General features: G+C 37.2%; 1 protein-coding gene across 5 annotated transcripts in view; it reads left to right on the forward strand.

Annotated features, from left to right (window-relative positions):
- Window positions 1–17,936, forward strand: part of LOC115215157 (sulfotransferase family cytosolic 1B member 1-like) — a 32,704-nt gene that overhangs the window by 3,816 nt on the left and 10,952 nt on the right. The window contains exons 1-4 of one of the 5 annotated variants that reach the window (XM_036505325.1): window positions 1–46; window positions 7,624–7,701; window positions 10,292–10,477; window positions 16,152–16,475. The exon at window positions 1–46 is cut by the window's left edge and continues 348 nt beyond it. In XM_036505325.1, the coding sequence (XP_036361218.1) occupies window positions 10,312–10,477; window positions 16,152–16,475 (490 nt within the window). In that variant the 5' untranslated portion in view covers window positions 1–46; window positions 7,624–7,701; window positions 10,292–10,311. Of the gene's footprint in view, window positions 47–7,620; window positions 7,702–10,287; window positions 10,478–16,151; window positions 16,476–17,936 lie in introns of all 5 variants that reach the window. The other 4 variants (XM_036505326.1, XM_029784331.2, XM_029784330.2 and 1 more) reach the window with 4 other exon arrangements.

The raw sequence follows: 17,936 nt of genomic DNA on the forward strand, positions 1-17,936 counted from the left end.
AGACACACTTCAAAGAATCTTTAAAACAAGAAACTATTTTCCAAAGGTAATATTTTTTAAACGGCGAAGTTACTACAACCGAAACTATGCCTTTTAAACTATAAACAGCAGTTTGTTTCTTTGACAATATTTATGTTTTATAGAAACGTGAATTAGACGTTTTAAAAACCAATGACATGCGACGATTTGCGTTGCTCAAAAAATTGGTAAATTTTGATACTTTTATTGCCTCGTGACTTTGAGAAAATTGATACTTTTTTATGAAACTTTCAACAAATAATCGCCTACATTCTGTAGATTGAGTGTATGTATAGATTTGTTGGGAAAAAATGTTTCCGAGGGGTTGGGTAGAGGAGTTTCGGAAAATTCACACGACCCGATATTTTCCCGCTCGTAACTTTCAGGAAAATGGGTATTTTTTAATGAAATTTTATACACATACCTTTCAAACGGTATAGGTTACGATTACAAAGAAATTTGTAGGCAAAATTCTTTGGAAGGGGCGAAGAAAAATTGTGTGAGTTAAAGGAGATTTGGCTGTTGTTTCTAGCACATCGCAAAACCACTTTCCTTATTTGTTTCTCACTCATATATGTATTAATGTTTTCAATATTTTCCCCTAAAAACATTCATGCTAATAAAACAAAGGAAATTTTTTTAATTTATGATGTTTTTAACCCCACTCCCTGTTCCCAATTTTTTCTGTTTATATAATTCTAAAATATTGGAGAGCCTGAGATTATTGCTGGGATTTATCCGGATTGATTTCAATTCTAAAAGATGATTTATATTGATAGCATAATTTTCTGTTATAAAATAGAGTAGATTTGGGGAGAAAAACCTCAGATTTTTTGTGGGTAATCAAGTACCCTGGCCTCCAAATGTACCTATTTCTTTATTTATTACCCACAAGGGGCTAAACACAGAGGGGACAAACAAGGACAGGCATAGGTATTAAGTCGATTACATCGACCCCAGTGCGTAACTGGTACTTAATTTATCGACCCCGAAAGGATGAAAGGCAAAGTCGACCTCGGCGGAATTTGAACTCACAACGTAACGCAGACGAAATACCGGTAAGCATTTCGCCCGGCGTGTTAACGTTTCTGCCAGCTCGCCGCCTTGGCCTCCAAATGTACCGTTTTCTTAGTGAAACGCGTGCGGGTGTACTTCCCGAAATTTACCGAAAATACACGGCCTCGCTTGGTTGGGGCGCGAGTAAAAATTCAAATTACCATTTTATTTTCCTTTGCTTATATCCCAGCAAAGGACTACGCGTGTGGGATCTTTTCCATCTCAAGCACAGATTTTTTAATTAATTTTTTAAAACTAAACACTTTGAAACTTCGGATACTGGTTGAATGTGTCGCGTAGAACAGGATTTACTCTTAACGTTTTTGACAAAATGTTGTATTTTAGAAGTTATTTCGTGTTAAAGTTGTCGTATTTGGGTAATTTTAACCAATCAGTGACGTGGGAAATACATCAGTAGTTATGCCAGATTCGAAACCGAATCTGTAAATTCTCCCTAGCCATACGACCTTATTGTTCTGTCAGGGATAAACTCTGATATATGTGCTTTCTGCTTGACTCTTAACTTTTTCTATGCCATGAAAAGTTGAAATAGGTATGGAGTGACCTTCATTAATTTAACCATTTTCAGAATGGTATGTCCATCTTTCTAGCTGGTTAGCATAGTTATAAATTCCAGCATTCTCCAAGGGAAAATCAGTTAGTGAAGGCCACCAACAGGGGAGAAAATGAACATTGCTCAATATATCCTTTCTGTATATGACTGTAGATCTATGAGAAAGCATATTCTAGTTGTTACCATCATGGCTTTTTGTATATCAGAAATGACATTGTACAATATATCCTTTATGTGATATAATAATAATAATAATAATAATAATTGTGTACAGTGCTCAGGTGCACTACAACTCATCTAAAGTGTATATATAATCAGGTGTAGTTTCGGCGGATTTCGGAAAGCATGAGGGCCTTAAAAGATGCAGTGTCATGGCAGTCAACAACTGACGCAGGCAGTTTATTCCATGCTTCAGCAACTCTGAGCGTGAAAAAATGTTTCCGAAAGTCATGGGAGCTGTATTGTTTTCTGACTTTGTAGGCATGTCCACGTGTGTTAGACACATGGAGATCAAAAAGGTGTTCAGTGTTGTTGTTGGTGAGGTGGTTGATAACTTTGTGGGTGTTTACCAAGTCCGTCGCCAAACGCCGGAGCTTCAGTGAATCCATGCCCAGGGAAACAAGGCGCTCAGAATATGGTAGGTGTCTGATGGAGGGTATGCGTTAGGTTGCACGTCTCTGGACAGATTCCAGGAGGTCAATGTTCTGTGCAAGATAGGGGTTCCAAACTGATGATGCGAATTCCAAGTGTGGTCGTACCATAGCTGTATACAGTTTTAAATAGATGGCTGGAGAGCGGCTAACAAAAGACCTGCTGAGTGATGCCAAGACACCCTCGGCCTTCCTGACAATCTTAGAGATATGCTTTGACAACGCAAATCACTGCTGACAGTGATGCCTAGGTCACGCTCGCAAGAGGATTTCTTGATATCAGTGTTGTGGAGAGAGTAAGTGAACGCAGGGTTTTTTCTCCCAAAATGCATGGTGGTACACTTGTCCACAGCCAGTTTCAGTTGCCAGTCTGTGATCCATTGCTGCATTGTGTCTAGGTCTGATTGCAGGAAAGAGTTGTAGACATCAGGATCTTGTCCTCTTGATTTCAAGGTACAGCTTGATGTCGTCTGCATATTTCAATACTGTGGCATTCTTTAAATTGGCATCTATGTCGTTAATGTATGCCACAAACAAGAGGGGACCAAGGACAGATCCCTGTGGTACACCCGATGACATCTCATATGGTGTAGAGTGCTGTCCTAAAACTGTGACTACCTCCTTTCGCTGAGGATGAAGGATTTCAACCAGTTAAAAAGGTCATCCCCCACACCCATTGCAGAGAGTTTCACCATAAGCCTTTTGTGTGGCACAGAGTTGAAAGCCTTAGCAAAGTCAAGGTAGACAACATCCACCCATGAGCCACTGTCAGTAATCTGAGTAATGTCCTCAAGGAACTCGACAGCTGGTCACTGCAGCTGGAGTTAGGGACAAATCCATATTGTGAGGGTCGGATGAGACTGTGAGAGCTCCAGAAGTTCCAGAGTGTTTCTCTGACACACGATTCCATCAGTTTTGCAATACAGCTAGTGAGACTGACTGGGGATAGTTGACAGGTGATGTGCGGTCGCCCTTTTTGAACAGAGAATGACACTGGCAGTTTTCCACTGCTCCGGAGTAGCACCATTGTTGAGACAGTACTGGAAGAAAATAGAAAGCTGGTGTAAAAGGAAGTGCCTGCCACGTTTGAGAAGCAGGTATGTAACTCCATCGAGACAGGGGAGGCATAGTTGTGCTTATTTTGAAGGTGACGTCGCAGCATTGCAGGTGTAAATTCCATAGTTGTTATGGAGTTTGCTGTTAGTGATGGTGAAGATGGTACATTTTGACTTTCAAGGGATATTTAGCTTTTATTTCCAGCAGCTGGTGTGGCCATGTAGAAGCTCCATTGATGAACATTGAGACCTGATGATATATAGTAACACTATCTTGTTAGGCAGAGATACAACAGAAAACATCTCTTTCTCTCTCTCCCTCACACACACACACACACGCACACTTGTCTGATTTTTTTTCCTCTAACTGTTTCTTTTCTTTTCTCTCTATCTCCTTTCTTCTCTTCATCTCAAACTATGTATGAGTTACAGAGGGTATGGTCGGTGGTGAGATGAAAGTGAAATACAGAGAGATACTTTTATATTAAAATCCTTATAATAAATATTATCATCATTGTTGTGATTTTAATGTCCAGCTTTCCATGCTTGCATGAATTGGATGGAATTGTTGAGGCATATTTTCCAAGGTTCAGTGCCCTTTCCTGATGCCAACCTCTGTCTATTTCCAAGTAAGTTAATATTTCCCCATGGCCAATCATGTTCTTGCAGAACATTAGAAATGAATGACATTTTCAATTATTTACAACTATTATGCGATGTCAAGACAAGGTGATACAAAACACACATACAAAAAGACACACACACACACATGTGCACGCATGCACACACATACATAAATATATACATAGATATGTATACATACATACATAGACAATATACATACACACACACACATAACTATACATATATTGGGTATGTATACAGAATCACGTACAGATTCAGATGGTTATAAACAAGTCTATGTATTTAGATATTTACAAACATACTCATATATACAAGTATATATGTTTGTATGTATATATATATATATATATATATATATATATATATATGTTAGGAAGGGCATCCAGCTGTAGAAACACTGCCAGATTTGACTGGGCCTGATGAAGCCTTCTGGCTTCACAGACCCCAGTAGAACCGTCCAACCCATGCTAGCATGGAAAACGGACGCTAAACGATGATGATGATGATGATGATGATATACACACATACACACACATGCACGCACACACACACAATAACTCTGCAAGCAATATTTCCAGAATCTTCAACTTTAATATGTAACTTGTAACTATACATATTGGATTGCAATAATGGAATAAGCAGATGTGCTTCAAGAGAAAACAACTGGGATTTTACCCTAGAGACTTACATTGTCACAAACATATTTTAACTAACTTGATTTGCCTTTTAGCTGTTGAAATATATTACAAACATATTTTAACTAACCTAAACTTTGCTTATGGCTAAACACTGCTTCATACTAATGTTTTGGTAATTTCCAGGACCTAGCAGTCTACTGACACAAATCAGTCAATGTTGTTGGCTGTATTTTAAAGTTTTAATTTTATAAGATCTGTTCAGCATTGCCCCTCTTAGGTATTTCCCATTGATATAAGCTAAGGAGTTAGAAACATCAATTTCTGGGAATCCCGATAGATGGCGACACTGAACACCTTTTTACCTTAAGAGAAAATCTTTCTCTACAGTAAATGCAGTGCCTTTTAGCAGTTGAAATATGTTACAAGCATATTTTAACTAACCTAAATTTTGCTTATATATATATGTGTGTGTATATGTATGTATGTATGTATATATATATATATGTATGTATATATATTACAATAAAAATGTAAACCTTGAACACAGAATAGCAATGAAATCAGCTTAGAAGATAGAGTAAATACTCTTAGAAGACAGAAAAATGTGGCTAACAAGACACTACAAAGAATTGAACCTAGTACCGCTCAAATTCCCATTCAGTTCTCTGTATCATTAAGCTAAGTGATCCCCGACAACAAATGCCACTTATCAAGTATCTGCAGAAAAAGGTTTTGCTCTGAAGGACATTCATACCCACATGGTTGCTTCATTAGGGGATGACATTCCAACTTCATCAAAAGTGCAAAAGTGAGTGGAAAGGAGAGTTTTCAAGATGTCCCAAGGTCTGTAAATCCTACAGCTGTCATTACTAGAGAAAACATTGATCGTGTTCACCACATGGTAATGGATGACAGGCAACTGTCATCAAATAGTTGCTGCTGCTAGCATGTCCCGTGACAGAGCTGAGAATATTCGGCACTATGCACTAAGCATGATGAACGTTTCTGCTACCACTGACGTAAATATTGATTGTGTTTACCACATGGTGATGGATGACATGTGGTTGATTATTGATCAAATAACCTATGCTATTAACATATTCTGTGAGAGAGTTGAGAATATTCTGCTCAATGAATTTGGCATGATGAAGGTTTCTGCTCAGTAGCTGCCCTGTCTTCGGGTACATGGTCAAAAGTACACCGAGATGATCATAATAGAAGTGTGTAGACTGCAAAGGGGATTATGTTGATTATGTTTTGTGGTTGCATTCAATGAGAATATCTTAGTCTGCCTATGATATTTCAGCCAACCCTTGTATATTATTCTATTTATATTGGTTTCATGTTACTGTTTATTTATATTTTTATACTGACTTCTGTCACTTTAAAACTATTGTTTCCTTAAATATCGATTTAAATAACTGCAACATATGTTATCAAATTTTGCATAGTAAAAGACTGTTTCTACAATTGTATTAAAAAGAGCCAATAGCATGCTGGGTTAGTTTTAACTTTTAAAAAAGTTAGTTTTTTGGGGTTTTTTTTCAAAGAGAAAAACAAGTAACAAGCAGATACTATTTTTTTAAGAAGAAATGCTATTTAGAATATAGTGAATACACGTGTGTGTGTGTGTATGATGTGTACACAAAAACACATACACATTTGTTATTGATATATATTTATCTCTGGCCAACCTGACATAGCTAAGTAACTAATTGTAACCATCTTCCTACGTATCTCCCTTCATCTTTCTCAAACTACAAAACTTCTACTAAACTCATTTTCTCCTTGCCTCTCTCATCACTGTAAATCAACTGAAGCACTCTATTTGTCTCACTACCATATTTCACACTTGTGAAGTACTCTGTGTATTTTTCTCATCATATGAATCACAAGTTTCCTATCAAACTCTTCCCCTGTATTATATACTTACTTACATTCTGGTAACTCTTGGGTATTTTAATATTTGATTAGTGGAAGCACTCCGTCAGTTACGACGACGAGGGTTCCGGTTGATCCGAATCAACGGAACAGCCTGCTCGTGAAATTAACATGTAAGTGGCTGAGCACTCCACAGACACGTGTACCCTTAACGTAGTTCTCGAGGAGATTCAGCGTGACACACAGAATGTGACAAGGCTGGCCCTTTGAAATACAGGTACAAGAGAAACAGGAAGAAAGAGCGAGAGAAAGTTGTGGTGAAAGAGTACAGCAGGGTTCACCACCACCCCCTGCCGGAACCTCGTGGAGCTTTAGGTGTTTTTGCTCAATAAACACTCACAATGCCTGGTCTGGGAATCGAAACCGCGATCCTCCGACCACGAGTCCGCTGCCCTAACCACTGGGCCATTGCGCCTCCACATGATATACTACTTACATTCTGGTAACTCTTGGGTATTTTAATATTTGATTAAATCACCTGTATTTTATGTTCTGTAAATTAAAAATCTGTTTCTTGTTACTTTTATCTCCCATACATTAGCTTCCTGTTTGGGGTTATAAAATATTTCAGTTTTGTTTGATTGCTGACCCCTTTATAAAATTTCGCCAAGACTACCTTTGAAATAATTATGGAAGCACTCTGTCGGTTACGACGACGAGGGTTCCGGTTGATCCAAATCAACGGAACAGCCTACACGTGAAATTAACGTGTAAGTGGCTGAGCACTCCACAGACACGTGTACCCTTAACGTAGTTCTTGGGGATATTCAGCGTGACACAGAGAGTGACAAGGCCGGCCCTTTGAAATACAGGTACAACAGAAACAGGAAGTAAGAGTGAGAGAAAGTTGTGGTGAAAGAGTACAGCAGGGATCACCACCATCCCCTGTCGGAGCCTCGTGGAGCTTTAGGTGTTTTCGCTCAATAAATACTCACAACGCCCGGTCTGGGAATCGAAACCGCGATCCTACGACCGCGAGTCCGCTGCCCTAACCACTGGGCCATTGCGCCTCCACCTTTGAAATAATACTCACATATTTTCTGCAGACATTTGACCAATAGCAGTTCATCCTGCAGCATAAGTACTGTAAATTCTACCTGGATTGGTGTACTTCCAGAGATAAGGTGTGATTGCTAATTTTTTTAAAATTCATACCTGGGGGAGCTAGCTAATTACAATAATACTTATAAAACCTGCAGGTTATAATTAAGCAATTTTCAATTTAATCTAAATGTAAACTCGTCATGATAATTTTTTATACATAAAATAGAATGGATTTTTTACTAATATTAAAAAACAATTTTTAGAAAATGTTCCATTTAGATTCGCAATTCTCTCCCAAAATAATTTATATAAAATACTTATAAAATAAGCGTTGCATGCAAAAAGTATTGGAACAATTTACGGAATATTGTCTTTTATAAGATTGAAGGCAAACAGCATTTGTAAATGAATTTACAGAGGGAACTCTGCTTCTATTAAGGTTTTTTTTTAATATTTTTAATAATCACTAGACTTACTACCCAGCACTGCCTGGTAAAGTATTCACGGAATTGTTTTTTTTTCTTAGCGTGTGGACTATGTATGTGTATATGTCACAGATAGTGGACGTGTGTTTGTGTTGATTGACACATCATGACATTCATTATATGTGTGTGTATTCTGTATGTGTGTTGATGTCATGGAAGCCATGTATTTTTTTGTCAAGAAATAACAAAAATTGTGTTTAATCATTTAAATAGAGGTCCAAATGTCACAAAAATTTGTACTGCACTGCTGAAGGTAAGTATGAAAATAAATTTGCAAAAAAATTAAGATAAATTATACTATTTCTGAGATATTTCAGTTACACACAAACATCACTAGAGTTTTAGTATTATCAAGCTCATCATCATTTAATGTCCGTTGTCCATGTGGGAAGGGTTGGATGATTTGACCAGGGCTAGAAGGCTGCACCAAACTCCAGTCTGATTTGGCATGGTTTCTATGGCTGGATGCCATAGAAACCATGCCTTCCTAACTCCAACCACTCCATGAGTGTAAGGGATGCTTTTAAATGCCACTGGTACAGGTGCCATTTGTGTGACACCAGTATCTGCCACGTCTGTGATTTGACTTGGCTTGATGGACCTTCTTCTCAATGCCAAAGGTCTTGGTCGTTTGTCATGCCTCCATGAGGCCCAACGCTCAAAAGGTGCTTTTTATATGCCACCAGCACCGGTGCCAGTTATGTGACACCGGCATTGGCCACGACTATGATTTCACTAGGCTTGATGGGTCTTCTCAAGCACAGCATATCACCAAAGGTTTCAGTCACTTGTCATTGCCTCCTTGAGGCCCAATGTTTGAAGATCATGCTTCACTACCTCATCCCATGTCTTCCTGGGTCTCCCTCTTTCTCCCACAGTTAGAGATCAGCACTTCTTCATACAGCTGTCTATATCCATATGCATCACATGACCATACCAATGCAGTTGTCTCTCTTGCACACCACATCTGATGCCTCTTATGCCTAACCTTTCTCTCAAGACTTTTACACCCTGTCATACATGTACACTGACATTGCACATCCAGTGAAGCATACTGGTTTCATTTCTTTCAAGCCTATACAAGTCCTCAGCTATCACAGGTATATACTGAAATAATTTTTTATTTTAGAATAGTTTGCAGCTCTTAGTTACAATGCTTTACAATAGTCTACAGTAACGTCAGAAGTTCAATATTAACAGAGCTTAGTCTTCCAGATTGAGGGGAGTCTATAAGAAAATAATCCCCTAATGAAACTGGCCAAACCCTCGTTCGCATGTCCAGACACTTAAACCATTTCCATAGACAAAACAAATATTTCTTTTCACTTCCATTGCTGATGAGGCCTTTTTTGATGCATGCACCATGCAGTGTCTGCTGTGGGTCTGACCTAAACTATTTTTCAAAGGGTAAAGTTAATACAGATGTAAACATTATGATATAAAGTAATCTGTAAAGGAAAAAGACATTTGAATGTAAAAATAAATGCTTATTTAAGTATAAATATTGAAAAAGGTACTCTCAAAGCAATCAACTGATCATGTCAGTAATGCATAGGATTTCCTTTCCAATATACAAGACTGACAAGTAAGGTTCATTTAATAAGCCTATGAAACATTTTTTCCTTTTCTTTTTTTACATCATACAATTCATTGTGCAATGCCGCATATGCAGCTCATTAAATCTTGGTCTATCCACAAACAGCATTTGTACACATTAACCTTTGGTCATTGATTCTGTGCTGATTGGTTGTTCTCCAAGCACCAAGAACAATGTTCCTGCATGCAAACTGCAACTGAAATTCGAATGAAAATGGCTGGACACATACTAAGACTGCCAGAGGAAAGGCTTGCTAAAACAGCCATGGACTGGATCCCACTGGCAGGTGAGAGAAAAAGAGGCTGGCCAAAGAAGACATGGCATAGTACCTTCAAAGACGACCTATGCAGGCTGAACATCACCTGAGAAGAGCATACCAGTTGACCAGAGATGGCGGTAACTGGGGATCACTGACTGCCCCCGATGTGCCACTCATAGGCACCAATGGACCTAAGAAGAATATACGTACACACACACACATATATATGTGTACATACATATATCTATATATATGTATATTTGTATGTATACACATACACACACACACATATATATTTGACTCGTATATGAAATATTGTATTTTCACAGAGATTCCATAGAGTTACAACATGCCTGAAGTTTACCATAAAGATCCTGCCGGATGTCAAATACTCAGCTATGATTACAATGGATTTTTGGTGCCATCATTTCCAAATGTTCAAGAAAATATGGACAGACTTCCAGATATGCCAGTAAGAGATGATGATGTTTTTCTTCTAGGCTATTTTAAAGCTGGTATGTATCCTTTTATCACTAAGGTCATTCCCCAGTCATGTGTATGTTTATCTCTGAGTTCTCTTTTGTCTGCTATTATCTCAGCTCTCAGCTCACTTCTTAAACATTTTTTTATAATATTTCTTTCAAAACTCCATTCCCATTGGGCTACATGGTTTCCTTTTCAACAAATAACAAACCTTTCCTGAATCTAAATGAACTTTATCTTCATTAACTTCATTAAGTCTTTTACTGAAGCCTATTTTGTGGTAAATCTAATTTTTATATTTAATCTAAATGCAGATGTAGATAGATGAAATACTCAGTGTCATGAAACACATATGGTTTCCCCTTGAACACATTTGCATTGAGGCCCCCTTGTGAAATTCATCCAAAATGCAATACTAAAAATGCAGCTCATTAAATCTTGGTCTATCAGATAGAGCATATCCACAAATAGCATTTGTACACATTAACCTTTGGTCATTGACTCTTTGCTAATCAGTTGATTGCAAGGACACTTTTTAATTAGCTTGTAAACTATCTATGGTATGACGTCCAACTAATTGCTTAAAAACACATTACGTGCCCCTAGTGTGTGTGTGTGTTAGTCCCCCTCACCACTGCATGACAACCAATACTGGTTTGTTTACATTCCTGTAACTTAATGGTTTGACAAAAGAGGCCAATAGAATAAGTGCTGAATTTTAATAAAAATTTAACATGTGCACCTTATGACTAAATGCTAAATATATATATATATATATGTAAATGTAAGATCCAGGGATTGAAGTGTAGGAAGATAGTTAGCTTCAAGCAATCCATAGTGAATATAAAAAAACAACTTTCAGGAACAATAGTGGTATAATAAGATGGAAGGTTGCGACTTTTTTGTCTTTTCTGGAAGAACAATGAGCTGATAAAAAGTTCTTTTTATATTCCTTGGTAGGCAGCCAGGGTTGCCAAGTGTACAGAAAAGAATACAAGAGTTACAGAATGGAGTATGAGAAATCTGGGCTACATATGTTTTATAGTGGAACCTCGAAAGCAGTAAAATCCAAGTGAGGTGTATACCGCCAGCTACTCTTCAGGCCAAGGATACTGGGATTAGATTAAAGGCTACATTGTCACACAGGAGGTACATGTTGAAGCAAAGATTCAATCAGCCTGTGGAGGGCACAATATGTGAGGGGTATACAAATGAGGGGAGAAATAAGTGATAGAAGAAGGGAAGAAAGAAGAGAGAGAAAAATAAATATAAATAAATGAATAAAAAGTATAGGGAAATGAGAGAAGGGAAAAATTGGATGGGGTGGGGGGTCAGTGGTAGACAATATAGTAGTTTTAGCCTAATTCAATACTGGGGGAATTCAATACTTTGAAGAGAAGAGAAATTTTTGGTCATGGGGGACAAAAGAAAGTGTGTATGAATAAAGCTAGGTGGAGTGGGGAGTTGAAACAGTTTAACAACAAACAAGATGAGGACAAATATCAGTCAAAAAATGAAAAATAAATAGTGTAATAGGTGTAAAACAACATGTAGTAAACAAATATGTAAAGTAAATGCACGCTGGCAAACAGGAGGGCAAAGAGACACTCAGAAAATTCACATCAGGTGTGTTCCAAGTCCTCTCTCCAATTTTTTATTCATATTTTTTACTACACATTATTTTACACCTAGTGCACTATTTTTTTTTTTCAATTTTTGTGATGGGAGAGGGTGAGGGGCTCAGATAATTCACATGCTTTTGGAGGGGTAGTTAATTCTTTGTTAGCACTTTCATTCATTCAGCCAAACTCTTCAAGTTTCTTGAACTTTTATATAAATCGAAAAGCAGATGTTGTTTTGTTTTGTTTAAAAGAGGAGAAATTTTGTTTTTTGGAGAAAGGTAGGAAGAGAGTAAGATAGGAAAAAGGACAAGTGAGAAAGAGAAATAGAAGCAAAGAGGAGAGACACAGAGAAAGAGGTTTCTTTTCAATTATATTGTATTGACATGGTCAACCCATTGAAATTTAATTACAATTCAAGATGTTTTTCTTGATTCAGTCATTGTTTTAAAAAGTATCTCTTTCTTTTTCTCTCCTCCTCTCTCATTATATACATATTAACATGTTTGTGAATATATACATTAGAATTTTTTTTAAATGATGTATGTGTGTGGGTATGTTGTTTTGTTTGTTTGTAAGAGGAGAAAGGAGGGGAGAAAGGAGAGAGTAGGTAGAAGAAAGCATGTCTATTCACTCCTCCTTTCCTTCCTCCTTCTTTCTCCTCTTCTAAACAAGCAAACACACACATTTATACCATTTTTTAAAATTCTTCTGTTTTCTGAAAAAGGAGTATTGTTAGTCTAGGTGGTGGTAATCTTGATAGTTGTAGTGGAGATGTCACTGTTGTTGTGGTGTTAGTTGTACTGGTGTTGACAATAGTTGTGGTCCTAGTATATACATATTTCTGTTCTCAAACAATTCAGCTTTGATCAGAGTGAGAAAAGGATTTCACAACAAATTCTGATATACAGTCCTATATTTAAGAGATGAGGAATTATGTACATTATTTACATTATTTACATTCGACGGATATTTGTCCTCATCTTGCTTGTTTTTAACATGTTTCAGCTGATATACCTTCCAGCCTTCTTCAGGTGTCTTGGGGAAATTTCAAACCTAGGTTCTCATTCCTAAGGTATTTTTCGTCGTCGTCGTCGTCATCATCGTCGTTGTTGTTGTTGTTCAGGTCACTGCTTGGAATCTTAGTTAAGAGCCTGCGCTCTTAACCACTGCGCCACTATGCACTCTTAACCATTATGCCCATGGGCATATGGCGTAGTGGTTAAGAGCACGGGCTACTAACCCCAAGATTCTGAGTTCGATTCCAAGCAGTGACCTGAACAATAACAATAATAATAATAACATCGAAAAATACCTTAGGAATGAGAACCCAGGTTCGAAATTTCCCCCAAGACCCCTGAAGAAGGCTGGAGGGCATATCATCCGAAACGTTGTGTTAACAACAAGCTCTGGAGGACAAATATCCATCAAATGTAAATAATGTAAATTCTGATATAGTTGGAATCTACATTATTAGAAGCATATTTGTAGAAAATTTTATTTAAAGATATCCATTTTTCCTAAAGTTATGAAGAAACAAATTTGCTGGAGCACTCTTGTGTAAGTATACCCTATCTGTAAAAGAAAACTTAAAGTGAAATAGGTAGTATGTAGATTACTAGAAATAGGAGCCAATACACCACCAACTTGGCCCCCACCATTCCATTTTTGAAAAATAGATGCACAGTTATCTGCAGAATGATCAAATTAATTGAAATGACACAAAAACCCAAAATATTATCAATTTTATTTAGAGTTTTCAGCAGTCAATGAACAAACAAATAAACAAACAAACTTTGTTGTTCGTAAGGATAGTGATATAATTCTAAACAAGAAGGGATGCAGTGAGTAAGTCTTTTTAATACATTCATTTGCAATTGTTTGATCTCATCAATCTTACTATATTATGCAATAATATTTGCAGCTATTGATTCATCAGGTGCAATTGAAATGATGACCAAATCAGACTCATCAGGAATGCATATAAGTCATGTGCTTTTATATGTAATTATGATAAGTCTGATTTTAGCATGTGCCATTCAATACCACTTGCAGAGTAATCAAGAGTGTATGTATTATTGCATAATACAGCAAGATTGATGAGATCAAGTTCAGATGAAACAATTGTAAATGAATGTATTAAAAAGACTTGCTCATTCCATTCTTCTTGTTTGTAATTGTAAAATCTCTACAGATATTTGTTGATTTTCAGACAGGTGTTTGATAAAACAAACACTCTCTAGATGATTGTCTTGTCTGGTAGCTGAGCTTAATAGGGTAAATACCAGGGTTAATACCCAAATGAAATTATTTATATATCTATATATATAAAACTGTAGTTGTGTGAGTGTCTGTCCCCTTCAATTTAGATTCCTAACTACTCCCACATTTTGTGGTGCAGTTTAACCAAATTCGGGTATCTTATAGTCGTGATTCATATCGAGCCCGTCTAAGTATTAGCGTGCGTCTACGATGAATCTACGATTTAAAAAATAATTTAACATCATTTTTTATTCCATTTTAATGCATAATTTTTCGTGTGTCGATGGCGGTGGAGTTGGCGTCCATGGTCACACGTGCACCTGTTTGCTTCTCCCCCTTCTTCCCTCCCTCGTGAAGCTGTGGGGAAGTGAGTGTAAGGAAATCAACGTCATAAAGCGTTGTCAAGGAGACCAGCGTTCTTTTAGAACAACGACTTCATGGCTTGAAGACACCAAAACAGAAATGGCTAAGAAAGCCCGAATTGGCATCTATAAGGGAAGTAACTCTCTAAAAATGCTTATATAGTTATTTCCCTTACAAACCCGAGCAACGCCGGGCGATACTTATAGTATGTATATATATATATATATATATAAAACTAATAGTGAAGGGTTATGAATTTGGGCAAAATACTTCATAAGCTTTCTGTTGGCACACCTGGCTAACAATATTATTTAAATTAGTGAAGAACTCCAGGTAATCTTGTGGCAGGGTCCAAGGTTATGGTTCATCACAATTCTATATTGTAAATCTGTGGATGGACTCTAGACAAATTGGTTTTTACACAGAGTGATATATAAGAAACAAATTAAAAATAATGGTCATTTCTGTTATAACCAGAAATGGCTCTAATGAAAGTAGCATTAATTTTCTTCAGTCTTTCAATTTTCCTCAATTGATTAAAAGACCAATTGAGTAAACCTATCTGTAATGTACCTATAATGACCACTGGAAACAGCCGTAAGCCAAATTTGCTCCAGTAAAGGAAACATATATAATGGCCATTATTTTTAACTTGTTCCTTATACACACAAACACACACACACACACACATATTTACACACATACAGATACAGAAACACACATATTTATATACAGACAGAAACTGTGTGTATATATATATATATATATATATATATTGGCGATTTTTTCATCCGTCTTCCCTTTTCCTATGTTTCTGATGAAGAGCTCTGCTCAAAATGTAAAACCCTCCTTCCCTTCCTTCCTGAGCGTCCAATAATACTATACTTGTTCCACGTCCTCGCGTTGTTGTGCTTTCTCTTTGTGTTTTCATGTTTGGATTAACTTTATATATTACTAGCAGTATCGCCCGGCGTTGCTCGGGTTTGTAAGGGAATAACTATAAAGCATTTTTAGAGAGTTATAGCCAAAAAATGGAAAAAAAATTATGGTAAATTTTTTTTTTAGTTAAAAAGGTCGAGTTGCGTCCCCTAGACAATCTGTGGTTTGTGTTTCTGATTCTCGACCCCATGTCGAATTTATCGATTTTTTTCAAAACTGGGGGAACTTTTCAAAATTTTCGCTGCGTTAGTTTTGAATTATGACATTGGGCTATGTGTGTGTCAAGTTTCATCAGAATCGGTTGAAAGCCATGGTCAGGGTGAGGGTACAACCTAACAGACACACAGAAACACACACAGACAAACTGCCGTTTATATATAGAGAGATATACACTGGCAGTTTCTGTATGTGTTGTTTCCTCTTACAATTACACATGGCTCTTGTAGCTATTATAGTAATATACAACTGTGGCATGATTTAGTATTTTCATTCTACTTTTGAGCTTTCAATTTTTCAAACATAGGTTGTCACTGGATGTGGGAAATCAGCGGAATGTTACTTAATGGTTCTGCTGAATACAGCTCACTTTCAAAGGATATTGCAATGATGGAATATGCAAGCCAAGACCAAATAGACCAGCTTCCATCACCCAGAGTTCTAAACAATCACCTGCTCTTGCATCATTTACCAAGAGAGATATTTACCAAAAAATCTAAAATGATTTTCATGACACGCAACCCTCGTGATATTGCTGTTTCTGCCTACCACCATACATTCCAGCTGAACTCATTCTACCACTATGATGGAGACTGGAAAGGATTCTTTGAAATGTTTTTAGAAGGCAAATGTAAGCATAATCTTCCTGGTCATTTTTGTGGTTCCTAAGATAAGCTGTATTTTGTTAATATTCATCCTCCTCCTCTTCACCACCATCATCATCACATCAATTCCTGTTCATCTATTTGTTCTTCATTAATGATGAACTGGATAATTTCCTTAATTAGTTAATATCTTTAAATTACAGAATGGGACAGGAAACCTAATTTATTGTTACATTCACGGCAAATAATCCATCTCCCACAATTGTCATGCTTCAGTCTAAAGGCACATGCTTGGAGCAGGTCCATTCATTCAGACCATACTTGTCACTATCATCCACTTTTCAACAAATTTGCTGGAAATTAGTGCCACTCTCTCTATTCTCACTTACCTTTTCAAGAGAAACTTGAAAAAGTTGATGGTTTGGCCAAAGAAGAAGGTGTCTGTCTTCAGCCCTTTCAATCTGATCCATCACACAACCTCTTTTGTCAAAGCCACAAGACAGATAAACACTGCCTTTCCTTCTCTGCCAAAAGAAGACAAGATGATCCTCACAATGGACTCAGCTGAAAGCTAGATCCATCCTACATGTGACAGTAGATGTCCATCATGACTCCACAAGTGAATAATGCTCAGACAATGGATTAAATGCAAATCGGTTTTGTTACTCTGCATACAACTCAGATAGGCCCAGTTGATGGCACTTTCATGCATGAAGAGTTTAATAATAATGATTTCTAATTTAGGAACAAGGACAGTAATTTTGAAGTGCAGAAAATAGTCAATACCATCAACACTAAACCTTGACTGGTACTTCATTTTATCAGTCCCAGAGGGATGAAAGAAAAGTTCATCTTAACTGGATTTGAACTCAGAATGTAGGATCAGAACAAATACCACAAAGCATATATTCCAGTGCACTAATGATTCTTACCAGCTCACTGCCTTAAATGGTTTCTGATATAGGTGCAAGGCCAGCAGTTTCAAGGAGAGGAGGTTAGTCAATACCATCAACCCTAGTACTTGACTGGTACTTTATTTTATAGACCTTGGAAGGATGAAAAGTAAAGTTGACCTCAAGGGATTTGGACTCAGAATGTAAAAAACTAGAAGAAACACTGCAAAGCATTATTTTATGTTCTAATGAATCTGCCAGCTCATCACCAATGGTGGTGGTGGTGGTGGTGGCGGCGGTGGCGGTGAGAGAAGGAGGAGGAAGATTTAAGTACAAACCCTGTTATTTTTAGTGGTGGGGTTTGTTGTTACTGTCAATCCCAGAACTTAGACTGGTACTAATAATATATTTTTTACTTACTGCATGAGGTGGTATCAAAGAGTTCCCAGACTAGTTGTGTTTAATAAAAAATTACTTATTTACCTAAGTTTTAACATCATCTCCTTTGAAGTAGTCATCTTGTGCAGTAATACACTGGTCCCAGTGTTTCTGCCACTTTTGGAATCCGGCCTGCAAGTTGTTTTCCGTAAGTGT

This window comes from Octopus sinensis, linkage group LG8, assembly GCF_006345805.1.
Source record: "Octopus sinensis linkage group LG8, ASM634580v1, whole genome shotgun sequence".
NCBI classification, from domain to species: Eukaryota; Metazoa; Mollusca; class Cephalopoda; order Octopoda; family Octopodidae; genus Octopus; species Octopus sinensis.